This window comes from Mustela nivalis, assembly GCF_964662115.1.
Source record: "Mustela nivalis genome assembly, chromosome: 7".
NCBI lineage: Eukaryota > Metazoa > Chordata > Mammalia > Carnivora > Mustelidae > Mustela > Mustela nivalis.
In genome coordinates, this window is record NC_139026.1 from 146,423,024 (window position 1) to 146,446,326 (window position 23,303).

At 55.0% G+C, this 23,303-nt stretch overlaps 1 protein-coding gene and 1 long non-coding RNA gene across 10 annotated transcripts in view; both read right to left on the minus strand.

Moving 5' to 3' along the window:
• WDR37 (WD repeat domain 37) overlaps positions 1-23,303 on the minus strand; it is a 50,381-nt gene that overhangs the window by 9,295 nt on the left and 17,783 nt on the right. For 3 of the 9 annotated variants that reach the window (XM_082739788.1, XM_082739791.1, XM_082739794.1), the window contains 6 exons: positions 21,188-21,323; positions 19,975-20,046; positions 16,475-16,519; positions 14,767-14,843; positions 10,250-10,487; positions 8,625-8,766 (listed from right to left, as the gene is read on the minus strand). In XM_082739788.1, coding sequence (XP_082595914.1) covers positions 8,625-8,766; positions 10,250-10,487; positions 14,767-14,843; positions 16,475-16,519; positions 19,975-20,046; positions 21,188-21,323 — 710 coding nt within the window. Of the gene's footprint in view, positions 1-8,624; positions 8,767-8,803; positions 8,883-10,249; positions 10,491-14,766; positions 14,844-16,474; positions 16,520-19,974; positions 20,047-21,187; positions 21,324-23,303 lie in introns of all 9 variants that reach the window. The other 6 variants (XM_082739787.1, XM_082739795.1, XM_082739793.1 and 3 more) reach the window with 3 other exon arrangements.
• Positions 970-6,984, minus strand: LOC309869164. Its single transcript, XR_014314021.1, has 2 exons — positions 4,977-6,984; positions 970-4,761 (listed from the first exon to the last, which is right to left on the minus strand). It is a non-coding gene; the product is annotated as an uncharacterized lncRNA (long non-coding RNA).

Genomic DNA, 23,303 nt, shown 5'->3' on the forward strand with positions numbered 1-23,303 from the left:
CTGAATACTGCTCGACGGCTACTCTCACGGAAGCAGGGCGTAAGATAAAAACATTCAAACAAGTCACACAGGGTTCCCGTCCCCCACGCCGGGCAGGCCCTGCTCTGTGTGAGCACGTGCCACCCCGACGAAGGTCCAGGGCAGACATCCCGGTGGGGCGGCAACACTCGTCGCCCTCACGGCCCACGCGCAGTTCTCGGCAGCAGCGCGTGCGACAGGCTGCGGGGAAGACCTGTGCCGAGGCTTCAGAGAAGCTCCTGCCATTACCAAGGTCCCCACGCCCCAGAGACAGCGCCGGATGGCTTCAGGAACGTGTCGAACAACACGCAGTTAACCTGGCTCCATCCTTGGCATTTTATTAACTGAATTAAAAGGGTCATTCAAAAAGGATAGTTCCACACGACCTGACTTAAAAGGGAGACAGAAAAGTTAAACTTAGTAAGATTCACAGGGTAACTTCACACTCATAGTCTCAAGGGTCAAGGCTCTGATTTCCCTTTTGTGAAGTCTGGTCGTGTTTCACTCTTCCTCCTTTTTTTCCCTTTCCCTCAAAGACTTTGTTCATTCGTCTGACTCAGAGAGAACAAGCAGGGCACGGCAGGCAGACGCAGAGGGAGAGGCAGAAGCAGCAGGCTCCCCACTGCGTAGAGAGCCTGGCGCACAGCTCCACCCCAGGCCCCTGAGATCATGACCTGAGCCGAAGGCAGACACCGGATGGACTGAGCCTCTTTCACTCTCCTTAAACAGTGTTAACAGCCAACTATAAGTAAGTTTCAAATATTTGTAATTATATCAACAACTGTAGCAAAATTTAAATTAGGTAAGGAGTAAGTTCCCCCAGGTTTTAATAGGCTAACTGTTCATTCCCTTGGTTTCTAGATATAACTTCGCTGGTCACGTGCTAATCAATGCATAGCCAATGCCCCAATATCACTGTCACGCGACTCTGTGTATAAAAACTAGGAAATGAATAATTTAAAAGGATTCATTTATTTTAAATCTTCCAAAAGGAATAATTTGGCATTAGCTTTGAAAGTAACAGGATATACAGAAACCCTACTCACCAGAATAATCAGGAAAATTAAAGTCGGAAATGTATTATGAGCCATAAGATTTTTACTCTCAAACACATGACCTAAGCCAAAAACCACCACATCAAAGAAAGATCCCCGGTGCTTTCCTGAAGACACCCCAGACCACAGTGAGCCCAACCGTGGGTCTGCGGCAACCACACGCATGGGAAGGCCCCTCTTCTTCACCAGTTACAGGAGAGGGTGGCCTGGATGTCCCTCACACCCGCATGGGGGTAATGTCCCCTAAACACTGGACTGCCGGTGCCCAAGGGCCCTCGTGGCCCAAGGACTGCGCACAAGTGTGCTTCCGATCTGGGAGTGTCAGCACGCCCGGGCGAAGTGGTGCGGGCCACGTGGCGGATGACGTGTGGGACATGCAGGTACGTGCACACGGAGGTGCCAGCACTCAGGGACGCCGGCTGCATGGGACGTGTGCCCATGTGTGTGAGACAGCCAGAACCACACTCACGCCAACACAGAAGGGGCTGCTACCCCAGCCTCTCTAACAGGTGTCCTTTAACCAGACTTCTGACTTACGCACTGAAGGAGCCTGAAGGGGCAGGAAACGGCCCCAGGGAGCACCCACAGCTCCGACACCCAGCATGGACAGCGAGGGGAAACCCCGGCCAGGCTGAAAGGCCAGAGTCAGCCACTGTCACAAGCTCCCAACTCCCTGCACCTCCTTAGTCACGTGGCGCAGAGTCTGGACTCTCCGGGTTAAGTACCCGCTCTCCGCGCCACGGGCTCTGCAGCGAGAACGGACGCGCACCCCGCAGTGCCGGGACCGAGCACCAGCGTGCGGCTCGTGGGTGGCTCCAGAGCACGCAGGAGGCTGCAGAGAGCATCCAAAGTCCCTCTCCGTACACACATGTCCCAAAAATAGTCTTTTTAAAAAGTTCTGGTCCTTGAGGGATCGTGGAGAACGCCCTCGGAGGAGCCTCTGAGGCCTGACGGCAAACGGAGCATCACTTGTCTCCGGCAGCAGCACCTGCCCCCGCGGCTCCCACGGCACGGCCGGGCGCTGGCAGGCGCAGCTGCTGAGCGGCCGCTGTGAGGCCCACCCGGGCCACGAGCACCACGTCTTCTAGAAGCAAGCTCTGCCTCCCTCCTCACGCCGGTCGCTGCCCACCGCAGCTGGGCCTTCCGCCCACCCCGGCAGGCGGGTCCACACGCGCGTCAGGTGCGTCTAGCGAGCAGGCACCAGCGCGGGGAGGAGGTGCTCACGCTGTGTGAACAGCTGGACGTTCTTCAGGTCCCTCGGGGCGCTCTCTCCTGAAGCCCGTACTTTTATTAGTTCCCGTTAGCCCTTCTGAAACGGGAAAGTTTGGAAGAATAAATATTAGGTCCCTCTTACTTTTCAAAACTGTAGGCTGAATCGGAAGCAACTTTCAAATGTACCATGAGGGGCCTGTTAAGTGGGATCCTGAGTCCCCAGAACCCAGGCTAGAGGCCGGAGGAGCAGGTGCCGACCCAGGGCGGCCACGGGATCTCTGTGGGGACTCGGCGACGCCCGGGAAACGGCCGCCGTTACAGGAAAACCACAGCCTGGGCTGCGAACGGGAGGTGCGGAGCCGCCCCCAGCAAGTCCAGCTGCCGGCCACGCTGCCGGCCACGCTCGGCTCTCCGCGCGCTCCCACGGCACCACGACGACGCAGGCGCTAAAGCACAAAGGACACGTCCAAAAACATGACAGAACACGGCCACTGGGTCAGCAAGGACTGGGTAGCCTTAGTCTCTCCCGACCTCGGCTTCACGTAACCATCAACCAAGCAGGACTTACAGGACTCGCTCATCCTCTCGAAATCACTGTCAAACCGTCTAAGTAAAACGAAGGCGATTCCAGCCTCTCCGGCACCTGGCAAGGAGCGTAAACGTGAAAGGAGGTTGGGCCCCATGAGCATCCAGCTGCTGTGGGCCGCGACAGGCCCCTCCTTCCTCCACGGTCCCTCCTACCGCAGGGGCCCTTCTGGAGCTGTCCCGTCCCGGAAAGAAACCGCAGTACAACCCACCTCCTCCTCGTCCTCACAGACAAGGGCTCCCAGAGGCCATCGCCAAGAAGAACGGACTTATCAACCAAACGCAGTCCGCCAAAACCCAGCGCCCGGGGTGGGGGCCCCACCAGCAGACAGCCCCGGACACCCCCACCGAGGGCCTGCACACCACCGGAGTCGCTGGCCGAGCACAGAACTCGACACTTAGCAGCCAAGTGCGCAGTTAAACAGTCGTGCTGCCGAAATGCTTTCTCTTCTAAAGCATGAAGACAACTGCTCATGGCATGACGAAAAATTCAAAGCTATTTTCACCTCATACAAACATGGCCTAGAATCTGGTATTCGGTACTAAAGATCTTCCCCAGTATTTGGAAACAAAAGCATACAAAAATGTTTTCGCTTTAAAGCAACCATTATCATTTTTCATGTGACTTTTTTTTAAATTTTGTTTGGTTAGATGTGGGATTTTATCTTCTTTAGAAGACGACACAACATTTCACATTTGGGGGATAAAGTTATAATCACGTGGGAAGATGAAAGCAAAACAGGAAAAAACAACTTCGCATTCTCAGATATTTCGCCCATGTTGAGCCAATCTCCCGGTTTCTTCACTGCCAGAGCTCATTCGCACTTATGGATCCTGTCAGCTGGGCACAGACTGAAGTCATTGGCCACCCACAGAGGAAGCTTAATGACCAGTGACTGCCTCAACTGTCAGTCCCTTTTTATAGCAACTGGAACAAAACAAAACAAGAACGAAGAAGGGGAGCCTCCGCCAAGACGCGCAGAGAAGCGGCGGGGCCGGGAGGGAGGCGGCCGGGGCCTGCGGTCAGAGGGCGCTCCCCACAGGCAGCGCTCACGCCCCTTCCAAGGACAGTCAGCGGCCGAACCTTCAGGTGAGCTCCAGAACCATCCACGCCGCCTGTAGAACGTCTGTGTGTGCACGGCCCACACGACCCACAGGACGCCCCACCCCGCAGAGCACACACCCGCGGACGAGGAGGGAAGGGCCCGCTGTCACTCACGGCACGAGACTGAACTGCATCGTCGGGGGACACACACAAACATGGAAGGGTTTAGCTGATTTCAGATGAAAAGCACTGGACTTCAGTTCAGCTCCTGAAGACGACTTCGGAAACACATAAGAACACACGGCCGACGTTCCAAAGCACTTCAGTTAACCACTTCTATTCTTTCCAAGGGCAGCACACACAACAATTTCTCGGTCCGGCTATTGGGAAGAGCACCTGTAGCACAAAAAGCATCTAAAATCCACCGTCACGGGACTCGGAGCACCCCTCCGGCAGCGAGGCCCCGAGTCCCAGCCACACAGCTGCCCCAAGCAGACCCCGTCCTGGTACCTTCCCACTGTGGCGAAGAGCTTTCCCAACACAGAGCGAACCCGAACGGCACACATCAGGAAGGAAAAACATTATTTGTCCTCCTGAGTGGTTCCCATGAGAACTTTAAACAGAGCTTATGTCAAGCAGAAATCACAGCAGCTCAAACTTCAAGGGGCCCCACAAGGCTACAGATTCTACCCCACAGTGAGGCACGACATCTCAAACTCCTCTTTTGCTAAAAAGCACAGAATCCACAGAGCAGCACAAGGGTAACAGACAACATGAACAGGAAAAAGTCTCTCTCCCAGATCCCGGAAAAATCAAATTATAAAACTAAGTCAATAATCTTGAAACCTGGGCGCCTGGGTGGCTCAGTGGGTTGAGCCTCTGCCTTCAGCTCAGGTCATGATCTCAGGGTCCTGGGATCGAGTCCCGCATCAGGCTCTCTGCTCGGCAGGGAGCTTGCTTCCTCCTCTCTCTCGGCCTGCCTCTCTGCCTACTTGTGATCTCTCTCTGTCGAATAAATAAATAAAATCTTTAAAAAATAATAATAATAATAATCTTGAAACCTATAACAGTTACCTTCTGCCTTAAGAAAACCCAACATACAGGGCATCCGGGTGGCTCAGCCGGTGAAGCATCTGCCCTCGGCTAGGTCCGGATCCCAGGGTCCCGGATGGAGCCCTGCACCCGGCTCCCTGCTCAGCGGAGAGTCAGCTTCTCCCTCTGCCCCTCCCCTCTCCTGCACTCTCTTCTTTCAAATAAATCTTTAAAAAAAGAAAAGAAAACCCAACATACAGAAATCCAAAACTGGACAAATAAGCAAATCACTCATATTACAAAACAACAGACTCTAACACAACTTTACTTAAGAACATATGATTAGTTCCTATAGACCAAAACATGCCCTAAGATAGTAAGTTTGCATAGTGTGCCCCACATCACATCAAAACCAAACAAATACGTGGTCACGTAGTTTTAAGAAACGCTGCCTCTGCTACAGCCATGATCCACGAAAGGACCACTGCGCCTACAACTCTTCAGGTGACACCAGGTAAGGACCAGAAACGCCCTCATCGGAGCTGTGCTTCTCATGTTCGGGAAAGAAACGGGCCAAAACAATTCAAGAAAAGCCCCCTGGAAAACCAAGAGTTACCCCCCCGACCAGGAGACCGCTCTGGAGAGAACTGTGTGACTTATTTCCTACGGTGGTGGGCACTGCCGGATATCGGGAAGGCGGCCTTGGGTCCGTGACGACAGCTGTGGCCAGTGGGAAGGAACGGGTGCAGCGGGGACGTCCGTTCAGAGACCAGAGGTCTGAGGGGAGGCACGAGACCCAGTGTGCTCGAGGAGCGGTACTCAGAACATCCCAGGTGAGCGGCTACACTGAACACAGTCAAACTCAGCCGCTCCCATGCGCGTAGCTGGGACTCGGGCTCCCGTGTTTGGGGGACAGCATGTCCCTGTGTGGGCACATGCTGGTATCCCTGCACCAGTACCGTATTCCATAGGATTTGTTTGTCCTATGGGCTCAAACCAAGAGAACCCACGCCAGAGACAAGAAAGCAACAGGTACGAAGAAGAGGCTCACCTAGAAGCCCCATCCGTGTCTCACCTCCTGCTTTTCCAAACTGCGACGTCTGCAGGCGCTGAGGACGTCGAACACAGGAAGGCGTCCAGCAGGGCTCACACAGGCTGCGGCCCCGCCTGCTGCCCCCGCAGTGTGGGGTCTCACCAGGCAGGGGCCTCTCCACACCGCAGGAACAGAGGCTCCCACCTGCATGTGCCCACGACCGAGGGAACGGAGCAGAGGCTCGGGCCGCAGCACGGCCAACAAGCCCCCCAGGCCAGACCAATTCCCAAGGGCTTAAGAGAAGGTAACACTTCCCCTTCTCCGACCCTTCCCAAAGGGAGAACGCTCTCTTATCTCTGTGACCCAGCTCAACCAATGTGCTCGCTGTGCGCACTCGGGCAGGAGAGCGAGAGCGGCGCTCGTATCCATCTCCTCTGTCTGCCCAACAGCCCACGTCCTCAGCTACGCGGAACGGAAGCACCGCCTATCTTGGGGGATGCGGGTGCGAGGCCCAGGGACAGACACAGGTCCACCCCGATCCTGTGAGAAGAACAAGCCTTCACAACCAACTACGTTCCTTGCAAGTACCCTTCTCCAACAACAGCCACTACTTCACAGACCCACCAGCTGCAGAATCACACCCAAACCACACAGACACGCCAAGCCTGACGCCTGCTGCCCTCCGCCCTTCCACTGCACTTACGCTTGAAACTCTTCCAGACAAAGCCCCAGGGAGAAGCCAAGCCCAGGCTCAGCGCAGGGCCGTGCGTGCGGGGGGCCCGGCTCACCGTGCACACCAGTGCCGGCACAGGGCTCCTCCGGTCCTCCAGGCCCAGAGCAACCACATCCTACATGCAGGTGAAGGGCAGCTGCTCCTGGCACCCCCGATCCCACTGCTGCCCTTTCCATGTCATCCCGGCGAGGCTGCCTGGAAGCCGTCCCCTCCATGGTCCAGAGCACAGCCCACGGGACCAGGACCCGCAATAGCAGGGGCACGGGGGCGCCTGGGTGGCTCAGTGGGTTAAGCGTCTGCCTTCGGCTCAGGTCATGATCTCAGGGTCCTGGGATGGAGACCCGCATCAGGCTCTCTGCTCAGCGGGGAGCCTGCTTCCCTCTCTCTCTCTCTCTGCCTGCCTCTCCGTCTACTTGTGATTTCTGTCTGTCAAATAAATAAATAAAATCTTTAAAAAAAAAAAAAATAGCAGGGGCATGGCAAGAGCTGCCCTGCGGCCAGGCGGCAGCACCGCCCTAAACCAGGGAGAGCCAGCCACCTTCCGTCCTGGGGCTATGGTAACTCCAATTGGTGGCCACAACTCCCCATCAGTTAACTGTGGCAGCTCTTAGAACACAGAGGTGCCACCTACCGACACCGCCGCGCACCTCAGGTGCAAGACACCACTTCTTCTCCAATCTCGAGCTTCTTAAAAATCTCTGTCCACGTTTCCTTGTGAACATTTCAGAAATTCTGAACATTAAACTGTAGTATTCTAATGTTAACACATAAAACAGACTTAATTACTGCATCATACGAAAAAATGAAGAAAATCCATATTCTCAAGCAGCCAAACAAGCAAGTGTTCATTAAGAAGTGTTTACGGAGCATGCGGGAGCTTTTCTGGACGTGCAGAAGCTCCAGCCGGATGCACACGGTCCAGTCCAGGGGACAGCGCGCAGGGGCCGCGGTGGCATGGGGCACAGGTGACAAGACACAGTCAGGAGTCCTGCTCGTGGAGTGGATGGGGCACAGCGGGGAACTGGGGACATCGGAGGGATGAGTAACTGGAAAGAGGTTCGCGTCATTTACCAGGAATGGTCAGACCAGGAGAAAAGTTTTTGGAAGGAAATAAGAACTCCATTAAGACATGGTTATGGGGGCGCCTGGGTGGCTCAGTTGGTTAAGCAACTGCCTTGGCTCAGGTCATGATCCCAGCGTCCTGGGATCGAGTCCCACATCGGGCTCCTTGCTCTGCGGGGAGCCTGCTTCTCCCTCTGCCTCTGCCTGCCATTCTGTCTGCCTGTGCTCGCTCTCTCCCCGCCTCTTTCTGATAAATAAATAAAATCTTTAAAAGAAAAAAGACATGGTTATGCCTGAGCTGCCCAACAGATGCCAAGCAGGGGGAGGCACTACAAGAGGAGGGCCGGCGCGTGGGCACGTGTGTGAGAATGTGTGAGAGTGTGTGCACGTGAATGTGTGCGTGTGAGTGTGAGTTCAAGTATGTGAGAGCCGTGCATGTGTGTCTGTGGGGGCGAGTTAGTGTGTGGTGTGTGTGCATGTGTTCCTGTGAGTGTGCGCGTGTGCGCTGTGTCTATGGCTGTGTGTGTGTGTGTGTGTACGTGCACATGCGTGCATGTCTCCTCCCAGCTCTGCTCGGACCCTCTCCGCAGAGGACGTGCGTGCCGCCAGCCCTAGAGCATTTCCCCACACCCCTCCCCCGTTCTACCCGCATCCAGTTCTTTGTGGGAATTCCAGTCACTCTGTCTTCTAAATTCTTACAAATATACAAACGGAGCTAAATGTTTAGGAAAAGAGCAGCCATTTTGGAAGACAGTGGAGCTGTAAATTAAGATAAGAATTAAGTTTTAACATCCACCCCCAAAACCTTTTTCACGAATAAAGAAAGATCTCTAAATGACTGTGACTCACTCCGTATGGCCCTGGAAGACATTCACGGAGTGGATTGAAGGGTCCCTGAAATCCCAAAGACGGAAAGTCGTGTCCCGGGAGGAGGTCACCACAAGCCGCTGGGTGGGGTGTGTGCAACAGTGCGTTAGCTCCTGGTCATGCCCTACAACCAAAGACGACAAAAATGCAAGATCACCCACCTGCAGGCACAGTCAGAGTGATGCTTTCTTACCGACACAAGAATCAAACAAGTCTTTACGTCTCTACTGCTAATGCTCACTGTAAAAGTGAATATAGGAAGCAAAAGTAAGAAATCATTTAAAAATAGCATGAAAGCCCACAGTGGGACTGGCTTTCCCTCAGGCGCTGCACGTCCTCTCGTTCCTGCATTTACAGGGATCAGGAAAAGGAGTGTGAGTGTGACCCACGTCCGGATCCGGACAGTTAGAAGGTCCGGCAAATCTCCTCAGCAGGCTGAGGACGTGAACACATTGTCTTAATTCTTCACTTCCAGAGTAACTTCTAATAATATGATATGGGGAGCCCTTAGTAAAATACAATCTTTAACACTCAATGAGGAAATTCACTTACTGACAAATTTGCAAAAACATCTGAGGTGGGCATAATTCTAAGATGTCCCGGTGACCCCCATCCCTGGTGTACACACCCTGGATACCTTCCCTTGAGTTTGGGCAGAACCTGCAAATGTGACGAGATATCACTCTGGTGAGCTCGGTACATCAAAAGGCAAAACAGATTTTGCAGATGTCACCTAGACCTCCAAACCAGGTGGCTTTAAGTTCATCAAAAGAAACTGTCCTGGTGGCCTGACATCATCAGGCGGGCCCTTTAGAAGAGATGCTCTCCAGTAAGCTGGAGAGAGAGCAAACAGCTATGTGGGGAAACACCTCTGGTGGGGATGTGAGGGCACCCCCTGGATGCTAAGAGCGGTCCCCAGCTGACAGGTAGCAAGAAAATAAGGAGCTCAGCCATATGGGCCACACCAAAATGAATCCTTCCAAAAACAGTGAGAGGACAGACCCTGACCCTCGGATGAGACCACAGCCCAGGCAATAAACACCACTTCCCCACGAGGGCCAGAGAGCACACGCCCAGAACTCCTAGGTAGGAAAACCATGAAAGTGTGAGTTCCTGTTATTTCAAGACACGAATTTTCTGGAAATCTGCCACAAAGCAACAGTGAGCTAACAGACCAACTTTTTTTCAAATACCTGGATATACGTGCTACAATTAAATCCCCTACAAATAAGATGAGCTTAACAAACAGCTCTGTGATTCAGAAAGGATCCCTGAAAAATCATAACCTGAGCACCATGAGAACTACAAAGCATTCTGGACAAGGAATCATTCGCTAGGTGACACACAAACGCAGGCACGTCGCTCAAACACGCGTGGCTGCGGCACCTGGGGGGCTCAGTGGGTGAAGCCGCTGCCTTCGGCTCAGGTCATATCTCGGGGTCCTGGGATCAAGTCCCGCATCGGGCTCTCTGCTCAGCGGGGAGCCTGCTTCCCTCTCTCTCTCTCTGCCTGCCTCTCTGCCTCCTTGTAACCTCTGCCTGTCAAATAAACAAATAAATAAAATCTTAAAAAAAAAAAAAAAAAACCACACGCGTGGCTGGAAGTACCTGTCAGAGCGTGAACGAGCTCCGCCGTCTCCACGTCGAACAGGTTCGCCGTTCTGTCCCAGGAGGCCGTCACCGCCTGCTTCCCCCCAACCAGCCAGTCAGCGGCTATGACCACTCCCTGGTGGCTCTTAAGAGACGTCAGCGGCACTCGGATGGTAGGACAGTCACTGGACACGTCCGCGTCCACGTCTGGCTCGTCTTTATCAGAGCACTCCACTTCGTCTTCGCCACAGACCTGCTGCTGATGGTGAGAGCAGAGAACTCCCTGGGAATCTTGTCTTTTCTGACCCGGCTACATAATCACTCTGCTGTCATCCGTCTTTCTGGACTCGGCCCTCATCGTGACCAGGACCAGCACACACCTGGTGTGTAACTGGAGCTCACTATTTACCAACTGTACTATTACCTCCTTGGCTAAAACCCTTGACCAAGTATAAGAAGAAAAAACTAAGGCCATTATGACATCAAATGAGCTACAGTCCATTCCACTAACCACTAAAATGGCAAATAAAATGATTTTAAGTTTTCACTGGATATTAGTAGGAATGTAATATAATGTAATTGAAAGTCAATAACCTATTGCAATCAGAAAAGAAACACTTGAATTCTTAGGGGCTACTAAGAATTCTGTTGCAATAGGAAGAGATACAAGAGTTCGCTTTATTTTCTTACATCAATGAGTTCTTTTGTCAAAAGCTAAAAGGAAAGCATGAAAGGGCTGAGCTCTTTAAGAAAAGATTTACTCAGTTAAGTATTTATCCAGCGCTTCCACACTGCCAGGCCACACGCCGGGCTCCCAGCAGAGGACAGAGAGGACCACTGTCCGACACGGACGTCCAGAACAGCGGACACGCCGGGTGAGGAGAGCACTGGAGCCACAGAGGCCGGCAACGTCCTCCTGTCACGGAGCTTACACACTAGCGAGGAAGACCACACACACGGGGATGCATGCACGCACACACACTAGCAGAGCAGTAGATAGCATGTAATCACACACTCTAGTGTGCTCATGTACGTCACAGGAAAGACACAGCGTACAGGGAACTGTGTTCCATGTACACACACACAGTGCAGAGATACACGTCACATGTACACATCATACAGGAACATAGGTCACGTGTATGCACACACAGTGTAAGGATATGTCACGCACACGTAATAGGGGACAGAGGTCACACATGCACACAAGTTCGGGCAGGAATAAGCATTAACACGGAAACCAAAGCAGAAGATGGGACCGACAGTCGTAAAGGCTGCTACCTCATACAAAATCATCGGAGGACCGCTCCAGTGGAATCTGAGCTGGGACACGAAACAAGCAAGGGAGCCAGGCACACATCGAGGGGAACAGCATTCCCAGAAGAGGCGACAGCAGGTGCACAAGCCATAACAAGGAGCAAACAGGGGTCTCTACAAACAAGGTCATGGCGGCAGAGGTGCGAGAGGGCAGTTACAGACGTCCGCACGGGTCACGTGGGGTCAGAGGTGAGCCAGCCTAGAAGACTCAAGAGAAAGCAAGTGGGAGAAACACAGAGGCTGACAGAGGGTCACACTACCAGACATGGGTAAGGAGTCCAAGGACCGCGCTGGGCAGTGTGGAGGGGATGCCGGCGAGCAGCAGGGACACCCCGCCTGAGCCCACAGGAATGTGCCAAGAGCAGGAAGGCTGCAAGGTGTGTGCAGGGAAACCAGGGCTAAGGGCGGACGCCCTGCGCCAGGTCTGAGTACTGCCCGGAAGGATCTAGATGAGAGGCCGGCAGGGAGGCGGAAATCCTGGAGGAGCGTGGCCACGGCCGACTCGGGCAGCAGGCGGGGTGCCCTGCCCAAGGCACTCACAGGTCAGGAGCAGCGACCAAGGAAAAGCCTGGCGGAACCACGGGGGGGATTTCTCCAGGGAGACAGGGACCCACAGTCTCGCAGGAAAGTCAGGCGTATGTGATCACGCAGAGTGACCGACTTCAAAGCGCACCACGCACTAGGAAACAAAGGGGAGGGCGCCGAGGCCGGCGGGTGGGGGGCGGGGGGGGCACCCGGCAGGGCGGAGCGGACCTGCCGAGGCAGCCCAGCAAGAGCGTCCAGGCAGAGTCACAAACTAAGGCCAGGGACTGGCCAAGGACTCATCCAGGTGACAAGGGCCAGGCCCGAGAGACGGCTCCTGACGTCGCGCAGAGAGAAGACAATGGGAGCAGGCCTGAGACCGGGTGGGGACCCGAGAAGACCACGGCTGGGGCTCGCAGCACGCGCCCCTCAGCGTGCAGACGGGACCCGGAGCGTGACCTGCTGAGGGTGAAACGACCCGGACCGGCGACCGCGCCCGGACAGGAGCAGCAACACGGTCACTGCACACCCTGCACGGGGACGCCGCACTCGGGACTTCCCACCAGGCAACACCCGCTCCTGGGCCACGAGGCTTCTGAGCCCCCACGGCCGCTCTGGAGGAGCTTCCCGACGCGCCCTGCCCCCCGCAGGCCGCTGGTCTGGGCAGGGCCATGGCTCCGGAGAGATCTCCGGGCGGGGTATCCTGCAAGACCCGTGTGAGAAGCAGAAGCAGTAGGATGTCAAAGGCTCAGGGAAACCATGGAAGAGGAAGACAGGCAGGGAAGAAGAGACGCGCCAAAGACAACCCCAAATGTCCTGACGGTCTGGTGCAGTTACCCAGCCCTGCAGCAGTGCACCCCCTGGGCCATTCCCGAGTATCTGGAAGGAAGAGAGACCAGTAAGCGTGAACACAGGGATGTCCTCAGCGCAAGTCCAGGAGAGAGACTGCGGATCTCAGAAGAGTGGCCCGGAGCTCCCGCTTCAGAAAGCTCTAGCCAGCAGGATCCTTGCTGGAAAGATCACGGTCAGTACCTTGACAGGTCGTTTTTCCAAACTACGCAAGGAACTAAGAGATTTTAAAATGCAAATGTGCTAAACCCTATTCATGAGTAACTGTAAGATGTTTAATACTGCCGCGGCCAGAGGCAGGGATGGAGGCTGCGAGCTGTGATTTCTGCCCATGTCTTGGGGATGACGTAGAATCACTGAGCCACTTTCACGGCCAGCAGCCTTGGGACGGGGTGTCCGGCACGGTCTACAGGTCTACAGCGCACGAGGTTGTCTCCTGAGCACCAGCAGCTCCAGAACCAAGAGATCCCTGACTCACTCACTGAATCAGGGCTTCTGGGCAGGAACGGTTCCTGGAAGCCACTTAGGTACCGTGCCTCAATTTTCACTCCCGAAGAAGAAAATTAGGCCACTCACCAGGTTAAATCAGCATCACACAACCAGTGCCACACACTGATTAACAGGTCATCTAAAACTGTTTCCACTACACCACCCCAATATCTACCAATGTGGTGGATGCCAAGTGAAACTCATTGCTCCAAATTAAAAAGAGAAAACATATGGGGCACCTGGCAGTGGGGGGGTTCAGTGGGTTAAGCACCTGCCGTTGGTTCAAGTCATGATCCCAGAGTCCTGGGACTGAGCCCCACATCAGGCTCCACACTCGGCAGGGTGTGTGCTTCTCCCTCTCCCTCAGCCCTTCCCCCGCTCACGTGCACATGTGTGCACGCTCTCTCAAATCAGTAAAGGAATCTTTAAAAAACAAAATAAGAAAAGAAAGGAAGGAGTGTTCAATGGTGGAAGCACCCCCAGCGCAGGGTGCCCGCCGTCCCCCCGACAGCTACGGCTCTGCTACGCTGGGCTGCCCGACGCGACTCCACCCGCGTGCGCGCCCCTGAGACAGGCTAATGACGCATGAAGACAGGACGGCAGAGCCCTGCCCTGCAGAGGAAACTAGGGAGGTGGTCTCGGCGAGACGACAAACACGGGGTGCTGGGCTGAGGGGAACAGCTGCATCTGACAGGAAAAAGGTCATCGAAGGCTCCGTGGTTTAAGCCCACTCGTCCTTCCTCTCCGTGCGACCTCTCCTTACCTACGTTACAACCCCACCCACGGGAGGATGCCACGCACTGTTCACCTTACTTCACGTAAGGACAAACGAGTTGTCCAAGATACATGAAATATTCAGAAACAGGACGTAATCCTACAATTCTTAAACATTAATGGGCAGTGAGAACAACACACGCACACAGGCAGGCACATCATTTTCGACCCTGTCTCGGTCTGTTCTGCCTGCAGAGCGAAACACCGAGACGGGGTGGCCATGCCCAAGGAGCGGCCAATCCGGTTTCGGGCCAGGCCTTCCCGGCTCGTCACGCTGCCCCCCACCGGCCTCTCCTGGGCACGTGCAGGGAGAGGAAACACGCAGGAGCCGGGTGGCGTCTGCAAGGACACTAAGCCTCTGGGATCAGGGCCCGGCCTCAGGACCTTAGTACTTCTGTAGAGGCCCATCTCCAAGTACAGCCACGCTGGGGGATGAGGGCTTCAGACTACGGGATGGGGGAAAGGGGAGGGGTCACACGCATCCCGTCTGTGAGACATCCTAAATTTATCCTAAACTTTGCACATGTCCAGAACCCTACTGACATACCCCATGTCGCGCTTTCAGGGTAAGTAAAGGTGCTGCTTACAGTAGTGTCGGCAACGGGCTGGGGTGTCGGCAGCTGAACAGCGTAACTCCAGATGTGGGCAGTCTGGTCTCCAGAGGCTGAGGACAGAAATTAGGGGACAATTACCCACAGTGCACAGCAGGTGTAAAACGTGCTTTCTGCTAGGCTCTGTCAATCAGCGATCCCAAAGCCACTTTGGAGACTACATGATACCACTGCCAAGACACTAAAGGTATCAAATTAAGACAGTGATTAAAATACCCCCTCTTTCATTTTAGGGTAAAAAGCTGTGAAGGTTCAGGCAAAATGTACAAACAGATTTTATTCTCCATTTATCCAACCTAAGTCAACTGGAACCCAACTACACTTCAACTCACGACCCTGGCAGTTCCAAGGCCCTTTAGCAAAGCGAGCCCCACGTGAAAGTGTGCTCCCCTCCACTCCGCGCTGACGGGCTCACAGCCTGCCGGGCCCCTGAGTGCTCAGCCCTCACTCTCACCAGCCAAGCGGTGAGAGTGGGGACTCGGACTGGGGACCAGAGAGAGAACAGTGAAGGGCACACACAGGCCCACAGACGTGCCAGATGGGCGTCTACACGCGCCCTCACAGAGCGCCTGCCTGAATCCCACTTCTCTCTGTGGCTGCAGAACGTCCCCCAAATGGCCACGTGTGGACGGTAGCACATCTCTCGCCACATCAAATAAGCTCACGGCCAGAGCCTCGAGCCCTGCTAGCATCGCCCCGCCCGCCCCCTCCAGCGCGCTGCGTGCTCTGCTTCGGCTTGCGTCAGCCCTTCTGAGAATGTCTCCGTCTCCTGCGCACCCCACCTCTGCTTCACTGGTCTCCCTCCACCCGCCCTCTTCACAGTCCCACACCAAGGCACTGCAGAAGGTGGCAAGTCCTCCCCGCTGTTTGCTCAGGCACCAGCGGGCTGCTGTGGTAGCCCGTCGGTTCACAGAGCGCCCTCGAACGGACTCTCCCACCCGTCCTGCTCACTTTCGTCCTCTGTCCCAGGGGCAGCGAAATCTGGCCCAGGGGCCAAAGCCAAGCAGCAACCCACTGTGAGAAAGAGGCTTACTGCCCATAGCCACAGACTGTGAGAGCATGGACGTCTGGTGCTTTACCAAAAAAAAAAAAAGCTCACTGAGCTCCACTTGCTAAACATCTATCCTTCAAGATTACCGTCAGGGTCCCCCAAAATCACAGAAGTCTATAGGTACTGGACAATTTCATAGGAAAACTCCTCAGTCCAATGTAAAAGTATGGCAAACCCAGGCCCCCAGGGCCAAGGAGCACTACTCAGAAAGGCCTGAAAGCACTGGCCGCACAGGAGCCATGCGCTGGGGCTCCTACTTTCCCGCCTGTTGCAGGTGCGCGCCGGATGAGGAGCTCCGCAGCGACGACAGGGCCGAAGAGAAGCGGGTCAGTCTGCCGAGAAACACCTGTGTGAGAGGGAAGGCTGGCGACCGCCACGTGCTCTGCACAGCGACCTCACGGTGGGTCACGCGCAATCTCACGGGACAGTGCAGCTCATCTAACCAGCAGTCCGTTACGGGTGACAAAGGTTCTACTAGACGTGTTTTTCCTTCCCCATTCCTCAAGTATTACATAAAACGGCTACCAGTGAGCATCTGACTTTGGTATGAGGCGCGGACGAGAAAAGGACGACCACAGCTATTTCAAGATGATCAGTAACTCTGCTCAATAAAGAAAAAAAAAATCTACGTACCAGTAAGAGCCAACTGCTCTGATGGATGAAACTTTATAGAATTTACTGCAAAATAAAAATATTACAAAAGGTTTAAAATAAAAACATATCAATATTTATCACACCTAAATATTACAAAGTAACTTTAAAAATTAAAAGAACTATAACAGTTCAATATTAGATCCTCCCATTTAATTAAGCTATGAATACATGCTAGGAGACTGGAGAAAAAAGAAAACACTACTGCCTATCAACTATCACACTGCCGAAGTGTAATACACACAGCAGAAAATTACAAACAATCCACCACTTTTTATAGATAAGGAAGCCACCTAGAGTTAAAAATAAATCGGGACGCTAAGAAAAACAGGACGACAGACAGACAAAACATTCCGGCACATGACTGAAGCCCACCCACCGGGCCCAATCAGGCCCACCTCATCAGGCCCCTCCCTCCTGTCCCATTCCGGGAGGCCCCAGAAACAGAGAAGATACGGCCAGGCCAGCTCGGGGAGAGTCAGATCAACGTGGACAGTTTCCTTCTCCGGTTATGGGGATCCACCCAAGGTCTCCCCAGCTGGTGCTCCTTTATGGGGCAGGACACCAGAGTAGAGGGAAGGGCAGCCCTCCCTTGTCCCAAAAGCGTGGCCGCGCGACAGCTGCTGGAGCATGCAGAGGCCGCAGGTGGCTGCTGGGACCTCGCGGCTCGCCACCGAGCTCTCACGGGGAGCAGCAGGACATCAGCGCCCCGGCGACCCAACACAGAGCTGACCGGAGTCAGGGCACGCAGGGCAGCCGGCCCTCACACCCACACGTGGGAGACACACAGCACACACCGAACACACAGGAAGTTTCAGCCAACGTCGGCAAGTGCTTTCAGGATGATTCTGTCAGCGAAGCCCCGGGAATTCTACTTTCCCGAGGAACTGGAAAATGCTAAAAGATGCTTTCCCTATGAACTCTGGACGACAGGTAAACATGGGAAGAGCTCATGGAAACGGACCTCCCTACAAACAGCAAAGCATAAACAATGCCTAAAATAACCCTAACACTCCCAGGAAGGAACACCGGGTAGGACCAGCGTTATTTTGCACCATGAGGTGCCCTTGAGCACCTTCCCAGGGGCATAGGGCGCACAGACACCACCTCCCTCAAGGGCCCCGTGAGGTGCGTGCAGGAACGCGGACCAAGTGCTCAGCCGGGCACTTGGCACACGGTAGGCGCTCGGTGACTCCTCACGGCCCCAGTGCCGGCCAGCCATCAGCAGGATTCACGCAGGCCCAATGAAGTGACACCTGAGCATGGACCTTACCACGGGGACAGTGCCACTGAGTGGGGGCCGGACTGGAGGCGTGCCGGGGTGCCCCCGGCAGACGGCGGGCTGCAGCGACGCCGTCCCCTGCCAGACAGCCAGCAGCCCACAGCTCGCGCGGAGACGGACGGTGAGCTCTGCCAGCGGCCTGCAGACCCGCAGCCGACCCCACTCATGGCGGCCACAGCGGGAGCAGAGACAAGCTTTCTTCAAGACGAGCTTCAGACACCTGATCTGCCCGTCGTCTGTGCGCCTAACCGAGCTGTGAGAGAGACCGCCACGTGGGAGAAAGCACCGTCTCCAGCACGGGAGGTCTGACGGGGGGGGGGCCTGTAGCAGGGGCAGCTGCGACGCTCCACATGGGACCCTCGAGGCAGGAGGGCCGATGCACAGGAGGGTGCCTGGTTCAGGTGGTGCGAGAGGAAGGACAGGGCAGACACATGTCAAACCACCTGCAGTGAGTCACTTGGATGAGAAACCCCGGGCGGCAGAACCCCACCCTTTAGGTTAAAGGGACCGTCCCCATGGGATCAAAGCACCGCCTAGTGGGAAAAGCCAAAGCCGGGACACAAGCGCTACACAGACGGCGTCCTGGAGGGCAGCACCCGCGGGAGAAGGGAAGGCCAGACACGCCAGCGCCCCACTCCCACTACCCGCCCGCACGGCACTCCACGTGCTCGCTGCAGGACGCGGCAGGAACACATGCAGGGCAGTCCCCGACAAGCAGGGCATCACAGCCACCTGCCGGAGGGGACACCCTGCGAAAGGAATGAGAGCGACAGCAAAGAACAGAGACGCCGTGCCGCGTCCGGCCACGGGAGAGGACGGTCACGGGGCGGAGCATGGGGAGGGGCTTGGGAGAGACACAGAAACCAGGCCGGACGGAAGCAAGGCCACTGCACGGAGCGCACGGATGTGGGCGGCCGTGTCGCCACACTCAGATCTGAGGAAGAACCGCGCCGCAGCCGCGTGCTGAGGACAAGAGTGCACAGTCACGTCACGGGGCGAGGGAGTGGGTCCGCACTGCCTCCGCAAGAGCCCCTTCTCTAAAACTCAACAACTCAAACAATAGGACAGGCTATCGAGAAAACAGGAAGAAAAAAGCAGAACACGTAAGGCTGTTGGAGCAGTGAGGAGTAAGAAGCGGTTCCTCTTTTACACAGGCTGCCCAGCAGCCGCTTCATTTCTAGGCGATGTGGAGGTGTCCGACCAAGGAACACAGGCTACAGCTACGCTCACTTGAGAACGTCGGCGCGGCCCGGGCACTGCCCTGTGCAGACAGAAGACGCACGCTGCGGGGAAGACACGCGCGGGCGGAGAGGCAGGACGCGGCAGCGGGGACACCGGAGGGAAGGAGACCCCGAGAGAGGTTAAGACTGTGGGTCACAGCCCAGACAGGACCACACAAAGGCCCCCACTGGGCAGCAGGGCTTGGGTCTGCAGCTGGGGCGCACCCGGCCACGGGCGTGGAAGGCAGGAACCGTCGGCACAGGTCCGTGAGGGGAGGGCTGGTGAGGGGACAGGGAGACGGGAGGCGGCCTGTTGGGGGGGAGGGGCCAGGCCAGGAAGAAGGAACCCCAAAGGGTGCCCAGAGGGAAGTGGGCAAGATGCGGTCAGAACAGCAGGGGCACCTGGGTGGCTCCGTGGGTTAAGCCTCTGCCTTCGGCTCAGGTCATGATCTCAGGGTCCTGGGATCAAGTCCCGCATCGGGCTCACTGTTCAGCGGGGAGCCTGCTTCCCCCTGTCTCTCTGCCTGCCTCTTTGCCCACTTGTGATTTCCGTCTGTCAAATAAATACATAAAATCTCAAAAAAAAAAAAAAAAACAGCAGCCGGCGGCATGGGTGCAGCTCAGGGGGCAGGGTGGAGCTGCTGACGTCACAGGGCCATCACCCACAAGCAGAAGCCCAGGGTCAGACGGCAGCCCTCCCAGGCCCTACTGCACACAAAGCACACGAAGCAGCTCCCTGAAAGGGAACCTCTGAAATGCACACAGTCTCTGACCAAGGTGGCATCTCCGCTCCAAATCCGCTGACACGCAGCTGTCTAGGCAGCGGTAACAAAGACGCAGACAACTCCTACGCGCTCGCTGTCCCCCGATGAGGCCCTGCCGCGCAGGCAGCATGGCCCCAACTGCCCAAGAGCACGCACAGCCTGCAGGCAGGTCAGCACAGCGCCCCTCAGGAGACACCGCCCCCCGGTGCTGCTCACCTGAGCCCACGTGGCCCGAGTACTTGACGAGGCACCTCCCTGTCTCTATGCTCCACAGCAGAGCCGTGTGATCTGCAAAATCCAAAAACACCAGAGTAATCGACCCATCCCCGCTTTTACGGTCTTTTCAATAAAAGTGAGAGATTACGCCATCACTAGTATCTCCCGCAACTCTGTCCTGGTCTGTAGTTCAACTGATGAAAGAAAACATTTCCAAGGAGACAGAAGCTGGTGACCTGTCCGAGGTCAGGTGGCAAACGGAAACCCAGGGACTTGGACCCCAGGGCACTATCACATGGATGGCATCTCGCCTGAGTCCTCAGGTAAAAGGTCCACTGTTCTGTCAAACCAAAACTTTCCAGGGCATCACACGGCACTGAAATGCAAATCCAAATCCAGTTACAAGTATCTGAGATAAAAATATTCCTTTGGACCTTCCCTCTTACATAACAGGAAAATCTGGAAAATAAGTGCCGGTGATCCAAACAAGATTTTTGAGACCAGAAAAGGACCCTTCCTTTCTTTTTAATTGTAATTTCCAGAACATGCTGGGGTGCTCACGTGTGAACGTAATTCTAAACAAGAAAGAGAACTTCTTCATGGGTCTAACTGCTGCAACATCTTCTACTTCTACTTTAAAAAGCAGAACCTAGTAAGTAACTTCTCACAAGCTGGTAGTCATTTTCAACAAGTGAGCACCATTTTTAACTTCAGCAATTTTTATCTGAAAGGGTGTCAGGTTATGCACCTTGGACAGCTTTCAAAAAATATTCCTCCTTTAATGAGATAAAAGGGCTCTCAGATGCCTGCCCTGACAGACACACTGGGCTGCCAGCGGCCCAGCTTCTGCCTGAATCCTAGAACGAGCCCCCTATACCTCACAGTTGAAGCAGATGTGCACTCGACTGTGAGTAACACAAAAGCCAATCAAAAAAATACCCAGTCTGTGTAAAAGACATGCTGCCTAGACTGCTGCGAACAGCGACTCCTGGCGCGGCGGCCAGTCCCAGAGCCAGCGTCCGCTCACCAGGCCCACAGTCTCACATCACAGCAGCAAGGCCCAATGGGGCACGGAGGGGCCTAGTGCTTCCGTGTCAGTGACTGCTTGGCCTCCTGTCCGCTGCCAGAGCCAACTCAGCTAGCAGCACTGGCGGGTCCCCGGGCCGCCCCGGGCCGCCGCGCGCAGCAAGCAGAGGGACTCGCGCGGACTCACCGGCAGACGCGGTGCCCAGCACCACGGGCGGAGTCCTCGCCGCGCTGACGTCCCAGATGCCATCCCGGTGGCCGACGTACTCCTTCACCAGCTGGCACGCGGCCCTCGACGTGGTGGTCTTGAAGCTGGAGACGATCTACAACCATGACGGGAGGAAGTATTACAGACAACTTAGGGACTGAATGATTTTGAGTTTAAAAAAGGTACAACAGCAAAAGAGGTCTTGAACGGCCTGAGTCCCGGAACAGGTACTGAAAGCACTAAGGGAACACGACGTAAGCACAAACGGCAGCATCCTTCCGGCGAGCGAGAAGGCCTCGGAAGGACCCCACACTCCCGCAAAGCAGGTTGTGTCCTCCTGCAGGAGAGAGAAGGGTCTGCTTATGCACCGCAAGTCTCTTCCACAAATCCAAACCATCAGTAGAATTTCCAAATTCTTTGAAAAACAAAAAACAAAAAAGAACTACCAGGACATGAAAATCAAGAGAGTACACCCTCATCCTTAAAACCACTTTTATTTTGGGGGAACCTTCATTTTTTCCCCATTTCTAGTAATTTACACCAACCATGTGTGATCAGGGACAAGAGCCCAGGTGAGGAGGAGTCCAAGGACGACACTGCCCCCAGACGCCGTCTGCCCAGCACTGCTGACCGGGCGCGTGCGCAGTGCCAGCGCCGCACAAGAGACGCACACAGCGCGCCAGCAGGCCCCGGGCGGGCGGCCCACGGTCCACGGGACAGACCGCGGAAGCACGGGGGTGCCCACGAGGGCGAGGCCCCGGCCCGCACGACATGCACGGCCAACAGATGCCACCTCCTCGTACCACGGAAACACCAAGGGTGTGAGAAAGAAACTAACTAAACACAGCTCTTCAGAGTTTGTTTATAAACTATTCCTAGATAAAATGGCTTTTCAGCTTTTAAGCAAACGAGAATAATGTAGATTAATCAGAATAACGAAACCATAAAATCAAGTGAAAGAGAAAACGGGATTAAACAGCTTTTCTGAACCCTGATTTAGCGCAGCCCTGAAAATGAATCTCAGTTCATTCTTACAACAAAGACCTACAACACAAGCCACTGGTCCATCGCTTTAGGGGCGAACCCTCAAACCGTCCTCAGACGCCAGGAACGACTGAAACAACGAGTTTAAAAAACCCGGACTTTTCCGGCAGAAACACATCTAAGTGGGTTTGAATTTTACAAGAGGATTTGCTCAAATGCAAGCCCACCGTCTTCTTTCACCCTCCGGAAGCTGCTCTCCCACCCAAACCAGCGAGACCGTCCCTCCACGACAAGCAAAAGTGCTCTGGCTGGCGTGAGGTGCCAATCGGATGTCCAGCAACGGAACCCGCAGGAGGACTGCGTAGGAGAACGCGCACAGCCTGGGTCACGGTACGTGGGGAGCCTCCTGCCCCCTCCCCCAGACGCTGCTGTCCGGAGACGAGCGCTCCTAGAGGCCTGCTCCTCGCCAGACTCACGCATGGAAGAACCGAAGGTCCCTGCTCAAGACACACGGACCCCGACTCCTTCTGGTCGATTCCAGAAACGGACAAAGGCAGCCCAGGAACACTGTGACAAGTCACTCCCTGTGCGGCTTCCAAATGCCGACCACCCTTGAATACCTATCGGTTCTCTGTTCTGAAAACTCCTAGCCCTGTCACGACAGGAAGAGGCCCCACAAAAGACTAGGTCATGGGCGCCTGGGTGGCTCAGTGGGTTAAGCAGCTGCCTTCGGCTCAGGTCATGATCTCACGGTCCTGGGATGGAGTCCCGTGTCGGGCTCCTTGCTCCACAGGGAGCCTGCTTCTCCCTCGGACTCTGCTGCCTCTCTGCCTGCCTGTGCTCGCTCTCGCTCTCTCTCTCTCTGACAAATAAATAAATAAATAAAATCTTTAAAAAAAAAAACCAGGTCATGCAGTGAACATTCCCGACAGAAAAGCAGAATGAAGTGATGCTTACACCTGTCATCCTAATTACCATTTTAATTTAAGATACAATCTAAAGTACTTCAACAAAACCGGAAAGGGGTGTTTCACAATGACAGAGTTACCTCTATAAAAACACAAGCTTCTCTACAGTGACTGCGTTGGACGGGCACCCCCCGCCCCGCCCC